This window comes from Vidua chalybeata, chromosome 25 (genome assembly GCF_026979565.1).
Source record: "Vidua chalybeata isolate OUT-0048 chromosome 25, bVidCha1 merged haplotype, whole genome shotgun sequence".
In the NCBI taxonomy this organism is placed as follows: domain Eukaryota; kingdom Metazoa; phylum Chordata; class Aves; order Passeriformes; family Viduidae; genus Vidua; species Vidua chalybeata.
In genome coordinates, this window is record NC_071554.1 from 556,424 (window position 1) to 569,528 (window position 13,105).

General features: G+C 43.2%; 1 protein-coding gene across 4 annotated transcripts in view; it reads right to left on the bottom strand.

Annotated features, from left to right (window-relative positions):
* AGO3 (argonaute RISC catalytic component 3) overlaps positions 1 to 13,105 on the bottom strand; it is a 33,925-nt gene that overhangs the window by 17,711 nt on the left and 3,109 nt on the right. For all 4 annotated transcript variants that reach the window (XR_008434827.1, XR_008434826.1, XR_008434825.1 and 1 more), the window contains exons 2-11: positions 9,358 to 9,529; positions 8,192 to 8,312; positions 7,438 to 7,646; positions 6,108 to 6,244; positions 3,908 to 4,042; positions 1,686 to 1,773; positions 1,408 to 1,555; positions 982 to 1,101; positions 373 to 495; positions 63 to 196 (exon numbers count right to left, since the gene is read on the bottom strand). Coding sequence is in view for 1 of the 4 variants with exons in the window: in XM_053964449.1 (XP_053820424.1) it covers positions 63 to 196; positions 373 to 495; positions 982 to 1,101; positions 1,408 to 1,555; positions 1,686 to 1,773; positions 3,908 to 4,042; positions 6,108 to 6,244; positions 7,438 to 7,646; positions 8,192 to 8,312; positions 9,358 to 9,529 (1,387 nt within the window). In the remaining 3 variants the exon portion in view is untranslated. The remainder of the gene's footprint in view (positions 1 to 62; positions 197 to 372; positions 496 to 981; positions 1,102 to 1,407; positions 1,556 to 1,685; positions 1,774 to 3,907; positions 4,043 to 6,107; positions 6,245 to 7,437; positions 7,647 to 8,191; positions 8,313 to 9,357; positions 9,530 to 13,105) is intronic.

The following is a 13,105-nucleotide window of genomic DNA, read 5'->3' on the forward strand; positions in this document are numbered from 1 at the left end:
ATGCTCATTGTAACCCTACATTCATGTTTACAGTCCAAAGCCTGAACCACAACATGCCTTACTTCAGAATTTCTTCTCTGCACTGTCTCTGTGTTGCAAAGCAAGCTATGGCCCACATCTTGATCTCCACCCCAGTGTGGAACTGTTTCCCTCTCATGTCCCACACGCCATGGCTTGGTGTTGCCACGGTTCGGTTCTGGGGAAACAAAAGCAACAGACACTCAAGTGACTAAACAAGAAGCAGCCGGTGCTACTTGCAGTTTCAAGATAACAAAAGAGGAGTTTATTATTCAAAGTCTCATCCCTGTAGAGGCAAGGTGCACAGGAAATCACTCCTTGAAATGGAAAGCAGAGGAGAAGCCAAAGGCTCACCCGTCCTCCGTACTGCAGCATGGGGGCTGGGAGCACACGTCCTGTCACGTGGGCCATCTCATCCCGCACTTTGAACTGGAACTCTTGGACAAACGGATCTGCATCGTAATTTGCACTTCTCACCTAGGAAAATTCTCATTTTCAGTGTTACTGAAGTATCTGATTGCAATCCATATAACAAAACATAGGCTAACAGGAACATTGCAGGAGTGTTCTTACAACAATTTCATTGAAAAAGGCTCAGACTCGACTGCTCAACACTATCAACCCATCCCCATTGAAAACAATTACTACCATGTAATCTAATGGATGAGATAGTTTTGTTCCCTTCATTACTCAAGTGCTCATTTTCAGTTTGTTCATTCAAAAGCATTTTCCAAACATTTCCTCACAGTAAATTAAGTGCAGAGATGATAATGCAAAGCCTGTACTATGGACTCATGCTATTGTTCCAGGCCATTTAAAATAAATTCTATTAAAAAACGTAGTTAAAATCTGTTAAGTTAAAGGATGAGGAGGAATGAAAAGACTAGGAAGTTTTGCATGGATATAATCCAGTCCAGTGTCACTCTGAGCAGTGTCCCATGGAGCTGGGATTGGGGCACTCACCAGTCTGCTGATCTCCTCCTGCCTGTCTGGGGCAGACCTGGCTGTTGCTTTTATCATGGTCGAGGTCTGATTGTCTGTCAGCTTCTTGATGCACCTCTGGCCAGCCACGATGTTACACACCTGCAGGGGAAAACAGAAGCATTAATTCACACCAGAAGCACTCAGGTCACACCACACTGTACACACATGCCACTATGCTGTCACTATAAATCACAACCCCAACACGTTTGAACAACTGCCTGTTCTTTCTCGTATTTCTACACTTCAAAGCACTGTAGCATGCAGAGAGTATTTAGTGAAATTAAAGAGTGATGAATATGTAAACCTGTAAACACACTTGTATTCCAAAGAGCATTGACTCGTAACATTTTGCAAACTGACAGAACCCACCCAAACCCAGCTGATCTATCAGAGTAAGGCTCTTACTTCTAAAGGCAGGTAGGTGTGTTTTTGTTCCTGTCCCACTTGCAGACAAGGAAGGTGAGGGTATTTCAGCTGGAGGTTGTATTTCTCTCTGAAATACTGTGCTACTGTCCTCTCCACAGTCTGGCCATTTTCTAGCTGTAAAGGAAAGCTGAGAAGACAGGCATTTTAGTAAAATATTATTTGTCAAATAACATCATCCCAAAATGAATGAAATACCAGGTCCTGATACTCAGTGTGAAACTATCACACATTTCATGCTCTGCCAAAAAGCCTCTTACGTTTGATGACTTGCAGGCCGTCTCGTGACGTTACAGACACGGTACTTCCTTCTCATTGTCCCACAGTGAGTCACTTCTACCTTTAGACCTGCAGAAAAGCATCAAAAAAACTGGTGCCATGACTACACAAACATGTACACAGGAGACACAAGATTTCAAATGATAGAACATAACAGCTTTGGGGTCAGCATCAAATAGCACAAAGAAATTATTATATTATTTGCCAAACATTTTTACTTTCATTATAATTTGAGTTCTGACTAATCCTGATTATTATCCTCACAAATAAACCATGATGTAAAATATTTAACGTTCAATGTCTTCTGAATTTCATTTCAAAAGCATTGACTGAACTCGGACAGCAGTTTTCACCATATCCTTGTGTTCACATTCTCAATCTTGTACATCTCTCCAAAGTATCAGTTCCAATGTAATTGAAATTAAAAGGACAAAACCAGGTTTGTACTTTATCATCTTTCCCCCCAGCTTTGTGTCCACATTCATCCTGTAGTTTTCTTTAATTTCACTGACCAAATTTAATTTTGCATTTTGAGAACCCCGTCTCAAAGCACCCAGCCTACACTCCAGAGTCTCTCCAGACTTATCTCTGCCCACAATAATCATGAGAGTGGCAGCTCCAAGAGGCTCTGGGGGCTGCTGCTGTGACTGTGCACACACTGTGCTGCTCACACAGAGCAGCCTCAACATCTGCTGGGAGCGCTGAGCTTATCACACGGGGGGTGCACAGCATCCACACACTGCTGCCCTTCCCCAGCTCCACAGGACAAACTAAAAAAAAACCCTGAGTATTCAAAGGATTCACTTCCAGTAGTAAAGTGGAATACTAGTGAAGTCCAGTACTAAAGGCCTTTGAGAGAGCATTGCATGGCTCATCCTGTTGAGGTCCATGTGGATTGTGTGCCACCGACTGAACACCACCCAAAATCAGGTCCCCAGGCACCAGACATCAGCCTGTGTTTAGTTTACTGGGGACACAGACATCACAAAGAAGCACTGACCGTACCTCCTTGCTCCCTGACAACACTAATTGCATCCAGAACATCAGTATTACTCAGAGGATGGCACAGTAAAAATAAACCACCACTGCCCTGACACGGCATTAAGAGAAAATAGAGAAAAGAAACCATGGGGCACTGTGACCACAGACAAGGGCTGATGAACACAGAGATGTCTGGAACCCATTCCCTGCTCTGTCATTACTCTGCTGGGACACTACCAAGGCAGTGCCTCCCCCAGTGCTGCTCATGCACAGTCAGCTGGAATGCAGGGCTTGTTTTGCTGTACGTGGTCACGTCCTGGCTGGAGCTCTCAGACCCTACAGCAGCAAAGACGAGTCTGAGAGCAAAGGGATAACTTTCAATATTTTCTGGCTATGGTAACAGAGCCTCTGAGGCATCCGAGATCAAGCAGAGGCAGTTTCTCAACCTCCAGTTACCTGCCCTACAGAATGAAGACAGATGTAAAAGGGAGCATGTTAGGACTAGTACAAAATAAATCCTGTGGTTTTTCAGTCATGACTCTTCTGTGAGCACATCCCTTTATGACTACAGTTCAAATTTACTTTTTAGCTGCCCAGGATTTCAGTAAAGTCTAATCTTGCATCAAGTGTTTAAGAGCTGAGCTCCTCCAAGGCTTTTCTCTCTGCAAATTACACTGGAACAAAGGATATGGGAAAATTCAAACCCAAGTAGCATATATGGAGTGAAACCACTCAAACCAGCAGCTTATGCAATTCCTTTGGAATGGAATTTGGCCTTCAGCTGTAAGTGGTACTTATTTTTCCACAAGGCAATCACTTATTAAGTTCACTATAACAACACTCCGTTAAAAGAATCAATGTTAGCCTTGAAATCAATGTTCACTTTGCCACAGCACTGAAACAACAGGAGCTCACACACAAAGCCAGGTGGCCTCAGGGACCCTGGGTTAGGAGAGGCTGGCACCAGCCACTTACCTCTGCCCAGGCAATGAACAACGTGCTCCCTCTTTCCCTCTAAGCCACTGGGAATGTTTTTCAGCTCCCATTTCTGCAGAGCTGCATTGTTTCTCTCAAGATTAGAGCTACACACATGGATACTACAAGTCTCTTGGCAGTTCCAGGCCCTTCTGATCCATGTTAACCAGGCTTCCAGTTAAAACAATTCCTTTAGAATTAACTTTACCGTGTTAACCTGGGACAAAACCAACCCATTTCTACTCACCCTTTATCTCTTTGGTGAATTTTACCCGATGAGAATCAGTCAGAGGTCTTGGTTGTTCATCAATATTATGAATGTCAAGGACTTCACACATGAACTGAATTACGGGTTGTGCTTTGTAGAAGGCAGTGGCAGAAACTACAAAGAGCAAAATATTAAGTGTAAAAAACCCCAGTCAAGATATTGTGAAGCAGTTCATACATCAATATTTCTTAGAAGTCCATGTAAACCTCAGGCACATTTAGAAACAGAACAGTGAGTTCTGCAGGAGTAAAATATCAAGAAGCCAGCAGAAAGTCTACAGTGACACATCTGTCTCCAGTACAATCATCCTGCTACTACCTGGAATTTCAGGGGTTTGAAAGGGTTTTTCCCCCAGAGAACATTTATTTCTAGAAAGCTGCAACAAAAGAGACATTCTCTTTCACCTCTGTATGAAGCTGCAGAGACAGGATTAATACCTCTTTATTGCAGACTTTTGAATATTAAAAGCTAACATAATTCGACATGCAATATAATTTTGTCAATTACACAATCTGCTCAATTACTGAAACAATATCTGGTGTAGACATGAGCACTATTTTGACTGTGCACAAAGTGTGTTGGTGTAGGGGGAGTGCAGCCCTTGATCTACTCAAATCTCCTACCCTCCCCACATGCTAATGACACAATCACTTTAAGGGACAATATACTGGTTTTAAGCAGGACAGCTGACTTATTCCTTGCAAGGAAGATCATAAATTACCTTCTTGACAAAGTTATAAACAACTGAAACAACACCTTTGGCAGGAAAGGCGAGGTGGGACTAGACACAGCTCAGACACAATCTGTTCCACACATTTAAAACTTTAAGTGTCAACAACAGAAAAGAAATACTCATCAAGCATTTATCAGTTTTCCAGATCTCATGTACCAAACCTGCCACACATACAACCCAACATTCTTCAGATATGTGTCACTTGAGCAGCCTACCAACCTCACATGAGGCATCAACCAACACCTCCGGATGCCTGAGACTGCTCCAAATTCCTGAGTGACCCCAAATCCTCACTCTCCCCACCCTGGCAGTGTGTGGGTTGTCTCCCACAGCAACACTTTCATGGAGAACTCCATCCAACCAAACTGAAAAACCTCCAGTTGATGGGGTTTGAAGACAATTTCACAGCCTCAAACCAGGAAACAGAAAAACAGCTCTGTGAATCACCACTTACAGAGGGCTTAAAATTTCTCATTCACAGGAAGGACTGAAAAACTTCTACTCCAGGAGTTACTACTACATGTGCTAATGCAGGTTAGAAAAACTTGCCTCACAAAGTAACAGCACAGTACATCATCAACTGGTGTAAATTCATCCTCTTCTACCTGAACTGCAGTCCTCTCAGTACCTTGCATATAGATACCAACACTGGTTCTTTCTGGGACAGGATGAGATTTTTACCTTCATCTTTTTAAACCACAGCTGCTGTTAGAAAGGCAATTTTACAAGAACAAACTGTGTGACTTCAGTCACAGGAGAATCACCCACAATTTATGTAAACCAGAACACACGGACTTGCAAATTTTCAGCAAGACAGCTCAACATCTGCAATATTTTATTATGCTCCAAGCACAACCTGACTTGGAGTGCTCAGTGTAGAGCAAGATAATTTACCTTGGGTTTATAAAGCATTTCAAAGACAGTGAGAACTGAATGCAAATCAGAGAAAACCTCAGGCAGCACCTGCACCTTCACCACTGACACTTTTCAATGAGGGTTTAACAACTAAATAGATCTGAGTGCTCACAGGACGAGGGAGTCTGACACAGGCACCGGTTGATCTCAGATCCATTCATCAGGGACTCAGTGCAGAGCTGCAGAGTTATGCTTTTTGCACATCCCAATCAGCCCTATTCAGAGAAGTGTTTGGGGTATGTTTTACAGGGTTTTCTTGGAAGTACTGAGCACCACTCACTGTGTACAGCTGCACAGAGACACAGTGCAGGCAACCTGCCGTGTCACTGGGGATGCACCAATACTGAAATTAAGCAGGAAAACAAGCCCTGTGCAATTCCTTCTTATGCAGGGATACTGGTTTTTATATGGCAGCTAAATTTCTGCTCAAACATTGACATCATGACAAATGCAAGGAAAACTGACTAGCATTTCCAGGTGGCCTTTGCCATACATGTCTGGTCTGAATCTCAGCCCTGAGTCTCCACTTACCATCGATGTTGAGCATCATTTTCCACATGGCAGGTCGGACAGACTGATGGAACCCAAACCAGACCTCCCTGCCCCCTCCCAGGGGGTGGTCATAGCCTTCTGGAGCTGAGAAGAAGGAGCGGCCCACAGGGGTGTACCTGGGGAAACAGGTGGCCACACATTGATGTCCTTGCTTTCCGAACATAAAATTCATGTAACAAAGATTGTGATGCACAGCATTATTATTTTTTGGCATTTTATGCACCAGCAAACTGTGCCAAGAAGAAAGTATAAACAAAATATCCTGAATGCTTCTGCTCCTACTGCAGTGCTTTTAAATTTAGACAAAAACATTTACTATTCTTAGCAATGCACAAACCACTTTCAGTTTTTACAACAAATCAAGAACTAAGTTAACTTACCCTTCCCAATCTTCTGCTTCAAGAAAGTGGGATCTCCACCACAGCAGGTTCTGTACAACAGCCTTGTCTATACTGGCCTGACCCTTAAATATCATTTTTCCTAATTCATAGGGAACTTTTGAATACAAGATACATTGAGAGAAGCAAAAACTATGGGGGAAACAAAGAGCTAGATGAAATGATGTTTCTCTTACAGGTAGAAAACAGCTGCTCCTGAGCCTCCACACCTCCTGCTCTGTAATGCACAGGCATTAGTACAGAGGCTAACATCTTCAGATCTGGGGAAGCTGAGGAACACTGGATTCCACAAAACCACAGGGCACTTGTTTTAGGAGTCAGCTACACACAGTGAAACCTATCAGAGCTATCAGTGAAACCAATCAGAAATCTGCTCAGAGCAAAGCCATTGTACTGCCTAAAGCCAGACTTCAAAAGTAACTTTCATTGACCAAATCAAGCAAAATTAGCCTTCTCTAAATTTCAGGGTTCTGAGATAAAATAACAAATATGAGACTTTGTTAGGACAGGTACCTGGTCCCAGCCATGTATTTCAGACATGAGAAGCATGCACTGGTGACAGTGTATGAATGGATTAAAGAGACTCGTGCTTTTCACAGGCACTGCCATCACTTGGCTCAAGCTGAGCAGAACCAGGACAGCAGTGCACAAGCTCCCTCAACCTCTCAGCATTTCTATGAAGGCCTGTTATAAATGCCTGATGTTTCCTGCTCTTTTCCAACACACATCACCTGCTCTGCCTACAGAAACACTTGTACAGGACTGACTAGTAGCTCCCTGTTCAGCTCACCAGCTGTGCTGCAGAGGGGAAATGAACAGTTTCTCTTTTCACCTGTGAAGAAATGGGGATGAAGGTCTCCCAGTGGGGATACTTCAGGTAAAGACAGACTGCAGGAAGACAGTGAACCTACTTCATGGAGGGGAGGTGTCGTAGCACCACATCGACAGCATGAACAGGGTTAGTGCTGATAGGTTTGTCTAGTTCCAGAGGCTCAGGCAAGGTTCTTCCTGTCAAAACTTCATGCAGCAAGTGCCAGCTCACCCGAGAAACAAACTTTATTGACACTTTGAAGGGACGATCTTTTCCACCTTCTCCGGGTAGTGTCACATCCAAATCCACCTGGGCAGGGGAGAAAAGAAAGAAATAAAAAGCAGCTCTTTAATCTGGAGTCTGGTAGCCTTGAGATTCCACTCTTTCCCATAACTGGGCCAGAGACTCAAAAACTCAGATATTGAAGTCACAGCACATCTGATGAAAGTACATTATCAAATGCACAAAGTGAAGAGAACTGGGTCCTGACCAAGCAGAAGAGGATAGAATAACTTTTTGTCACCTCAAATCATAAAGCAATACATTCTAGAAAAACTCTGGCTTGTTTTTTTTCAATTCATCACGAGATCATGTGTTACAATCTGTAAAATCAAATGTTTTAATAGATTTTGCTGTAGAAAGCAGCTACTAAATTACACAGGAAGTTCTGAATGCAACTATTACATGAACATTTACACACACTGGAATTTACAGGAAATGTATCAGAAGGACTCAATTTCAATACAGATACTGTAAGATGCTTCCAGCTTTTCTGAAATCAGCAATATTTAACGTTGGGTTTTTTCCTTTCCTATGAAGCTGCTACCAATATAACATCTTCCCAGTTATCTTACCCCAGTAGTGGCCACAGGAAGTGGATTGGCTGTATAGAGGCTTCTTTTCCCATCATAAACTGGTCTACGGTCCCCAAATATTGTCACTTTAAAATGCTGCACCATAGAGTCCACCACGTCCCTGGAAAAGGGGATATTTACACTGAAGATGTTTCTGAGGAAGGATCAGACCCGAGCTGGCTCCCAGGCCCAGGTGTTTTGCTGAAGTAGTTGCAATAAACAATACTTGAGTGAATTATAAACATCCACTGCTATGCCTAAAGGTGCTTCACATACTTTAACTAAATAAATAAACACTACAGAATAACATCACAATCAACGTAAATGCTCCAATACTGGAGAATATTGGTACTGAAATAATTTCAGAAACTCCTAGAAATGACCAAGGCCTTTGTGTCATCTTTATGATGGAAAACAAGGCCACTGTTACCTTGGAAAAAACCCACAAAGTGGTATTGTGAAAAAAGAGCACAGACCCCATCTGGAAGCTCTGCCAGTTCATTGTACTGTCTGCAGCAATGTTTATCTGCTCCTCCATGAGAGTTTTGAATTCTGCCTACACTGGTTATAAACATGAGATGCCCTAACAAAAGAAGCTTGTCTTTGAGTCCTTAACCTGAGTTTCTACAAAATCCTGTAAAAGCCTAATCCAATTTGCACACAATTATAGATTTACCTCCCTTGCTTTATTATAAATTGGTGGCAATAACGATTAATCTGACACAAGCACTGGAATTACACTTGAAAAACCATGATAAAATTTTCAGCTTATACAAAAATGCTTCTTGATGCAAGTAGTAGATAAACTTTTGGAACACAGTAGATTTTTACTGATTTAACTGTAACAGGCCTCTGGGATCTGAATTCTTTGGGCGGGCTGGGTGTTCCAGTGGCACAGAATGGAAACACTTTCCTTTCAGCACGTGCAAACCAGCCTTCCTGCACAGCAGCAGCTTCCAGGCACCACGTCCTGGCCAGGCAATATTCACCCAAAGTACTTCAGGAAGATGATAAATATTGACTTCCTCCTCAAGCTGAATGAGCAGCAGCACTTTCACCTCCCAGCTGGGACGTGGGGAAAAGGAAAGAAAGCCTCCCTTTCACAGCTCTTGATGTTACTCAACATTCCCATTGGTATAATCTACAAGACAAATGTATCTTCTCACCTGTTCACCCTCCGAGGACACTTATCTGGTTTGATGTCCACCTCATAGAGGTAGACATCAATCTTTGGGATTTCAACTTGGAAGCAGTTGGCCAGCAGTTTAATGGGCTTGCCCATGGTGCCATAGCCGGGACGTCTGGGCACCATGAGCAGGGGCTGTGCCCCCACGGGTCCTGCAAAGGAAAAACCCCACAGATTAGGAGAAAAGCACAACAGACAATCCCCTGAACCAGCTCCCAGGACAACCAGGTGGGCACCAGAGCCAGCACACTCGAGGAAAGGAAATCAGTTGTCTCCAACAGCATGCTGCCCATGAAATTCCAAACAAATGCTTGCCCATTATTAATCCTTAATCCTCCACCTACATCTAGACTGTTCTCTTACTCCTGAGCTTCAGCAATCAGCATGAATAAAATCCAGAGGTTTTGTTTAGGAAATTTCCTAAAAAAATCCAACCAAAAATCCAAAACAAAAAGCAAAAAAACCAAAACCAAGCAAACAAAAAAAACCACCCCAAAAATAATGCAGAAAGTTTTACAAGTTTTTTCTGAACACACTGGTAATAACCAAGTGGCTGCAGAGTACAAAAATACAGAAGCAGTTCTGGACTGATGCACAGGATTTGAGATAAACTCTTCACTTCAGTGCCAATATCAGCTTAGTCTTGGGAGACAGATTATTCTTGACCTTTGCTGGCTGAAAATGGATGAAGAGTAAGACCATTACCTCCCATCTAACTGCCCCCATAAAGCCAATTTGCCAGAAGAGTAAAGGCTCCGATTAAGACAGGATTGTAAAACCCTTGATTACTTGTAGGCTAGAGAAGAATATCCAGAACTGCTCAGAGAAACATCCAAATCTGCACTGAGATGGGCATTTTGAAAAGTAGCTAAAATACCTGCCCAGATTTGTTCCATTCTCATCTATTTCATTTGCTTTGCATCATTTAGGTGAGAACCCTCCACTCAAGATTTGCATTACTCATGCCTTACAAACCAAACACGGTAGTAAACAAAGCCCATTTCCCAGAATTTCTACTGGTGTTTCCACTTAAAAATACCTCTTTCCAGTTAAGAAACAACAACAAACCCAAAATGCTTGGTGGCCTGAGTTTTAAGAAGTTACTCGTGGCACAAATGTCCTGATTTTCATGGCATTTGAGCGAGGCAGTGCAAAGTTCTCCCCTCTCCTCCTACTCGGTGACGCAGGCAGCGATTCCAGCCCACTCGTTTTCATAGCCGAGTTAAAATGTCAAGTGCTGGGAAAAATGTTTTTTATTTGCCTTTTGACTAATCTCCATCATTTCTGTAAAAAACCCTGTATTATCTTGAAGGAAATCATGTCCTGAGAACAGGTGAACATCAAAGCCAAGTTCCTCTGTAACATTTGTCTGGCTCTACCCAGAAAACTACTGAAAAATTCTGAGTGGGGCTGGCTTGAAGCCACAAGATAAAACAAAACAGAAAGCAAGAAGCATCATTTAAAACCCGCTCACAGACTCTGCTTATGCAAAACTTGTTCCCAGCATCTGCTCTCTTCAACTTTTCCTTCATTTTAATACTCTCACGTGAGTAAAAGCAGCCCTAGAATCTACTCCAGCTATATTTGCAGAATATAAGCATAAGCAAAAAAGTTACTACTAAACATTTGAGTGGCATAAACAAGTCAACAGTTTGTTTTAATATTCTGAAGACATACACACCACAGTTTATATTTAGTTCCTATCTATAGGAAAGACTAACAAAACTGCTGAAAGATAGATAACATTAAAAAGATTCTTTCAGTCTGGTCAGCCTTGTATGTCCTGTTCACCCTGGAAGAAGTTAGAACCCAGATTTTGGCAAACAGAAATGAATCAGAAGTTCAGGTCTACATACTCTTCAGGTGTACTTTTAAAAAATTCAACTATTTTGCTATTACTGTGTGCATCATATGCTCCCTTGGACAAATGAACTTAAAAAAATGAGTGTGCCAGTACTGCCCAAATACAGGAGCACCCACTCAGAAGACCCTGCTTTGAAGAGATGCTGACTTGCCAGATTCTGTTGTGAAAGTCTTGTGTCAGTGGCCCCAAAGCTGTGACTCAAACCCCAATAAAACACAAATAACCAGCGACGCTCTGGGGATGCTCCTGCCGCCAATCTATCGGTGACTCACCCAACCCCATGCCTAAGTGCTGTGTCAGGCCCATGGAAATAAACACACAAACCAAAAATATTCAAAGTACTATTATTCTACAGAGCACAGGATGCCCGAGTGGCAGATCCTTTCCTCAAGTCCTTTAACCATTGCAAAAACAAAGTGGGTCAAGGCTCAGAAACCTTTCTCAAAGCAGCAGCACTGTGAGGCCTCCTCCACAGGGGATGGAGCAGCTCCTCGGTGCTTCCAGACTGTTCTGCACTGCTCAGCTGCTCACAAATTTGAGAGGAGAAACTTCTTTGTGTTAAGAAAACCAAGACTCTGCCATTACAGCACCGGGTATGTACATACAACAGAATCACAGAATGGTTTGGGTTGGAAGGCACCTTACAGATCACCTCATTCCCACCATGCCACAGCAGGGACACCTTCCACTACCCCAGGTTGCTCCAAGCCCTGTCCAACCTGGCCTTGGACACTTCCAGGGATGGGGCAGCCACAGCTGCTCTGGGCACCCTGTGCCAGGGCCCCTCTACCCTCACAGGGAAGAATTTTGACCCAATATCCCATCTAAGCCTGCCCTCTGGCAGTGGGAAACCATCCCCCCTGTCACTCCAGGCTTTGTAAGTAGTCCCTCTCCATTTTTCTTGTAGGCTCCATTCAGATATATGCCTAGGATGTTCTTAAAAATCCAAGTAAAACCCCCTAAACCAAGTCTGTTCAGTGTGCTGGAGCAGAGCTCAATTCATAAAACCAGCTCAGTAAAGTCCCCAGCACTAAAACTCAAGTGATTTCTAACAGAAAACAATGAACACACAAACAGGAACTAAAACTGGCGTCTCAGACAGATTCTTGGAAGGCTTTTGTGCAGCAAGGGAGCACGTCTCAAGATCATGGAATGGTTTGAGTTGGAAGGGATCTTAAAGCTCCCCCAGCTGCTCTGTGGAAGTCCCTCTAACGGTTCCAACGAGCTCTGAGTGGGAATCTTTTCTTCCATGGAAGTATCGATGTTCCAATCAAGCTTAAACACAGCCAAAAGGGACGGCGATTCCTCGGCAGCCCAGCCAGCACACGGACAAGTCTGGCCTGCATCCAAACACTGGCTGCACCTACCTAGCAACCAGAGAAGCCCTGTCAGAATAAAGCCTGAACACAATGAGCAGGAGCTCAGAAACCTGCAAATGCTTCCAAGACACCATTGTACAAAAAGCTGCAGCTTCTGGCACACGCGACGTTTTTACAGAGTGAAGAAAAGCCCTGATCTCCAGCAGGATGCTAATAGGAAATGCAGATTTCCTTACAGAAAGGGCTATCCCCATCAAGCTTCCAGAAAAAAACGATCCTCTTTCCCACTGTGGCTTCAGAATTATAAAGCCACACTCTGATAACAGAGATAACTTAATAGTTTTATTTTTGCTTATACAACAGCTCTAAATCCAACTGGATGGGTGCTGGAGCAGCCCAAAGGACATCATCAAAGCCAGAGCAGGTAAATCCAACTTACTCTGGTTCAGATTTGTGGAACCGATCCCAGCCTCAGGCTGGAGCTGCACTGGAGAGAGCTAGAGCTCTCCACAGAGGGGGAAAAAAATAAAAGACTCCCTTTCACA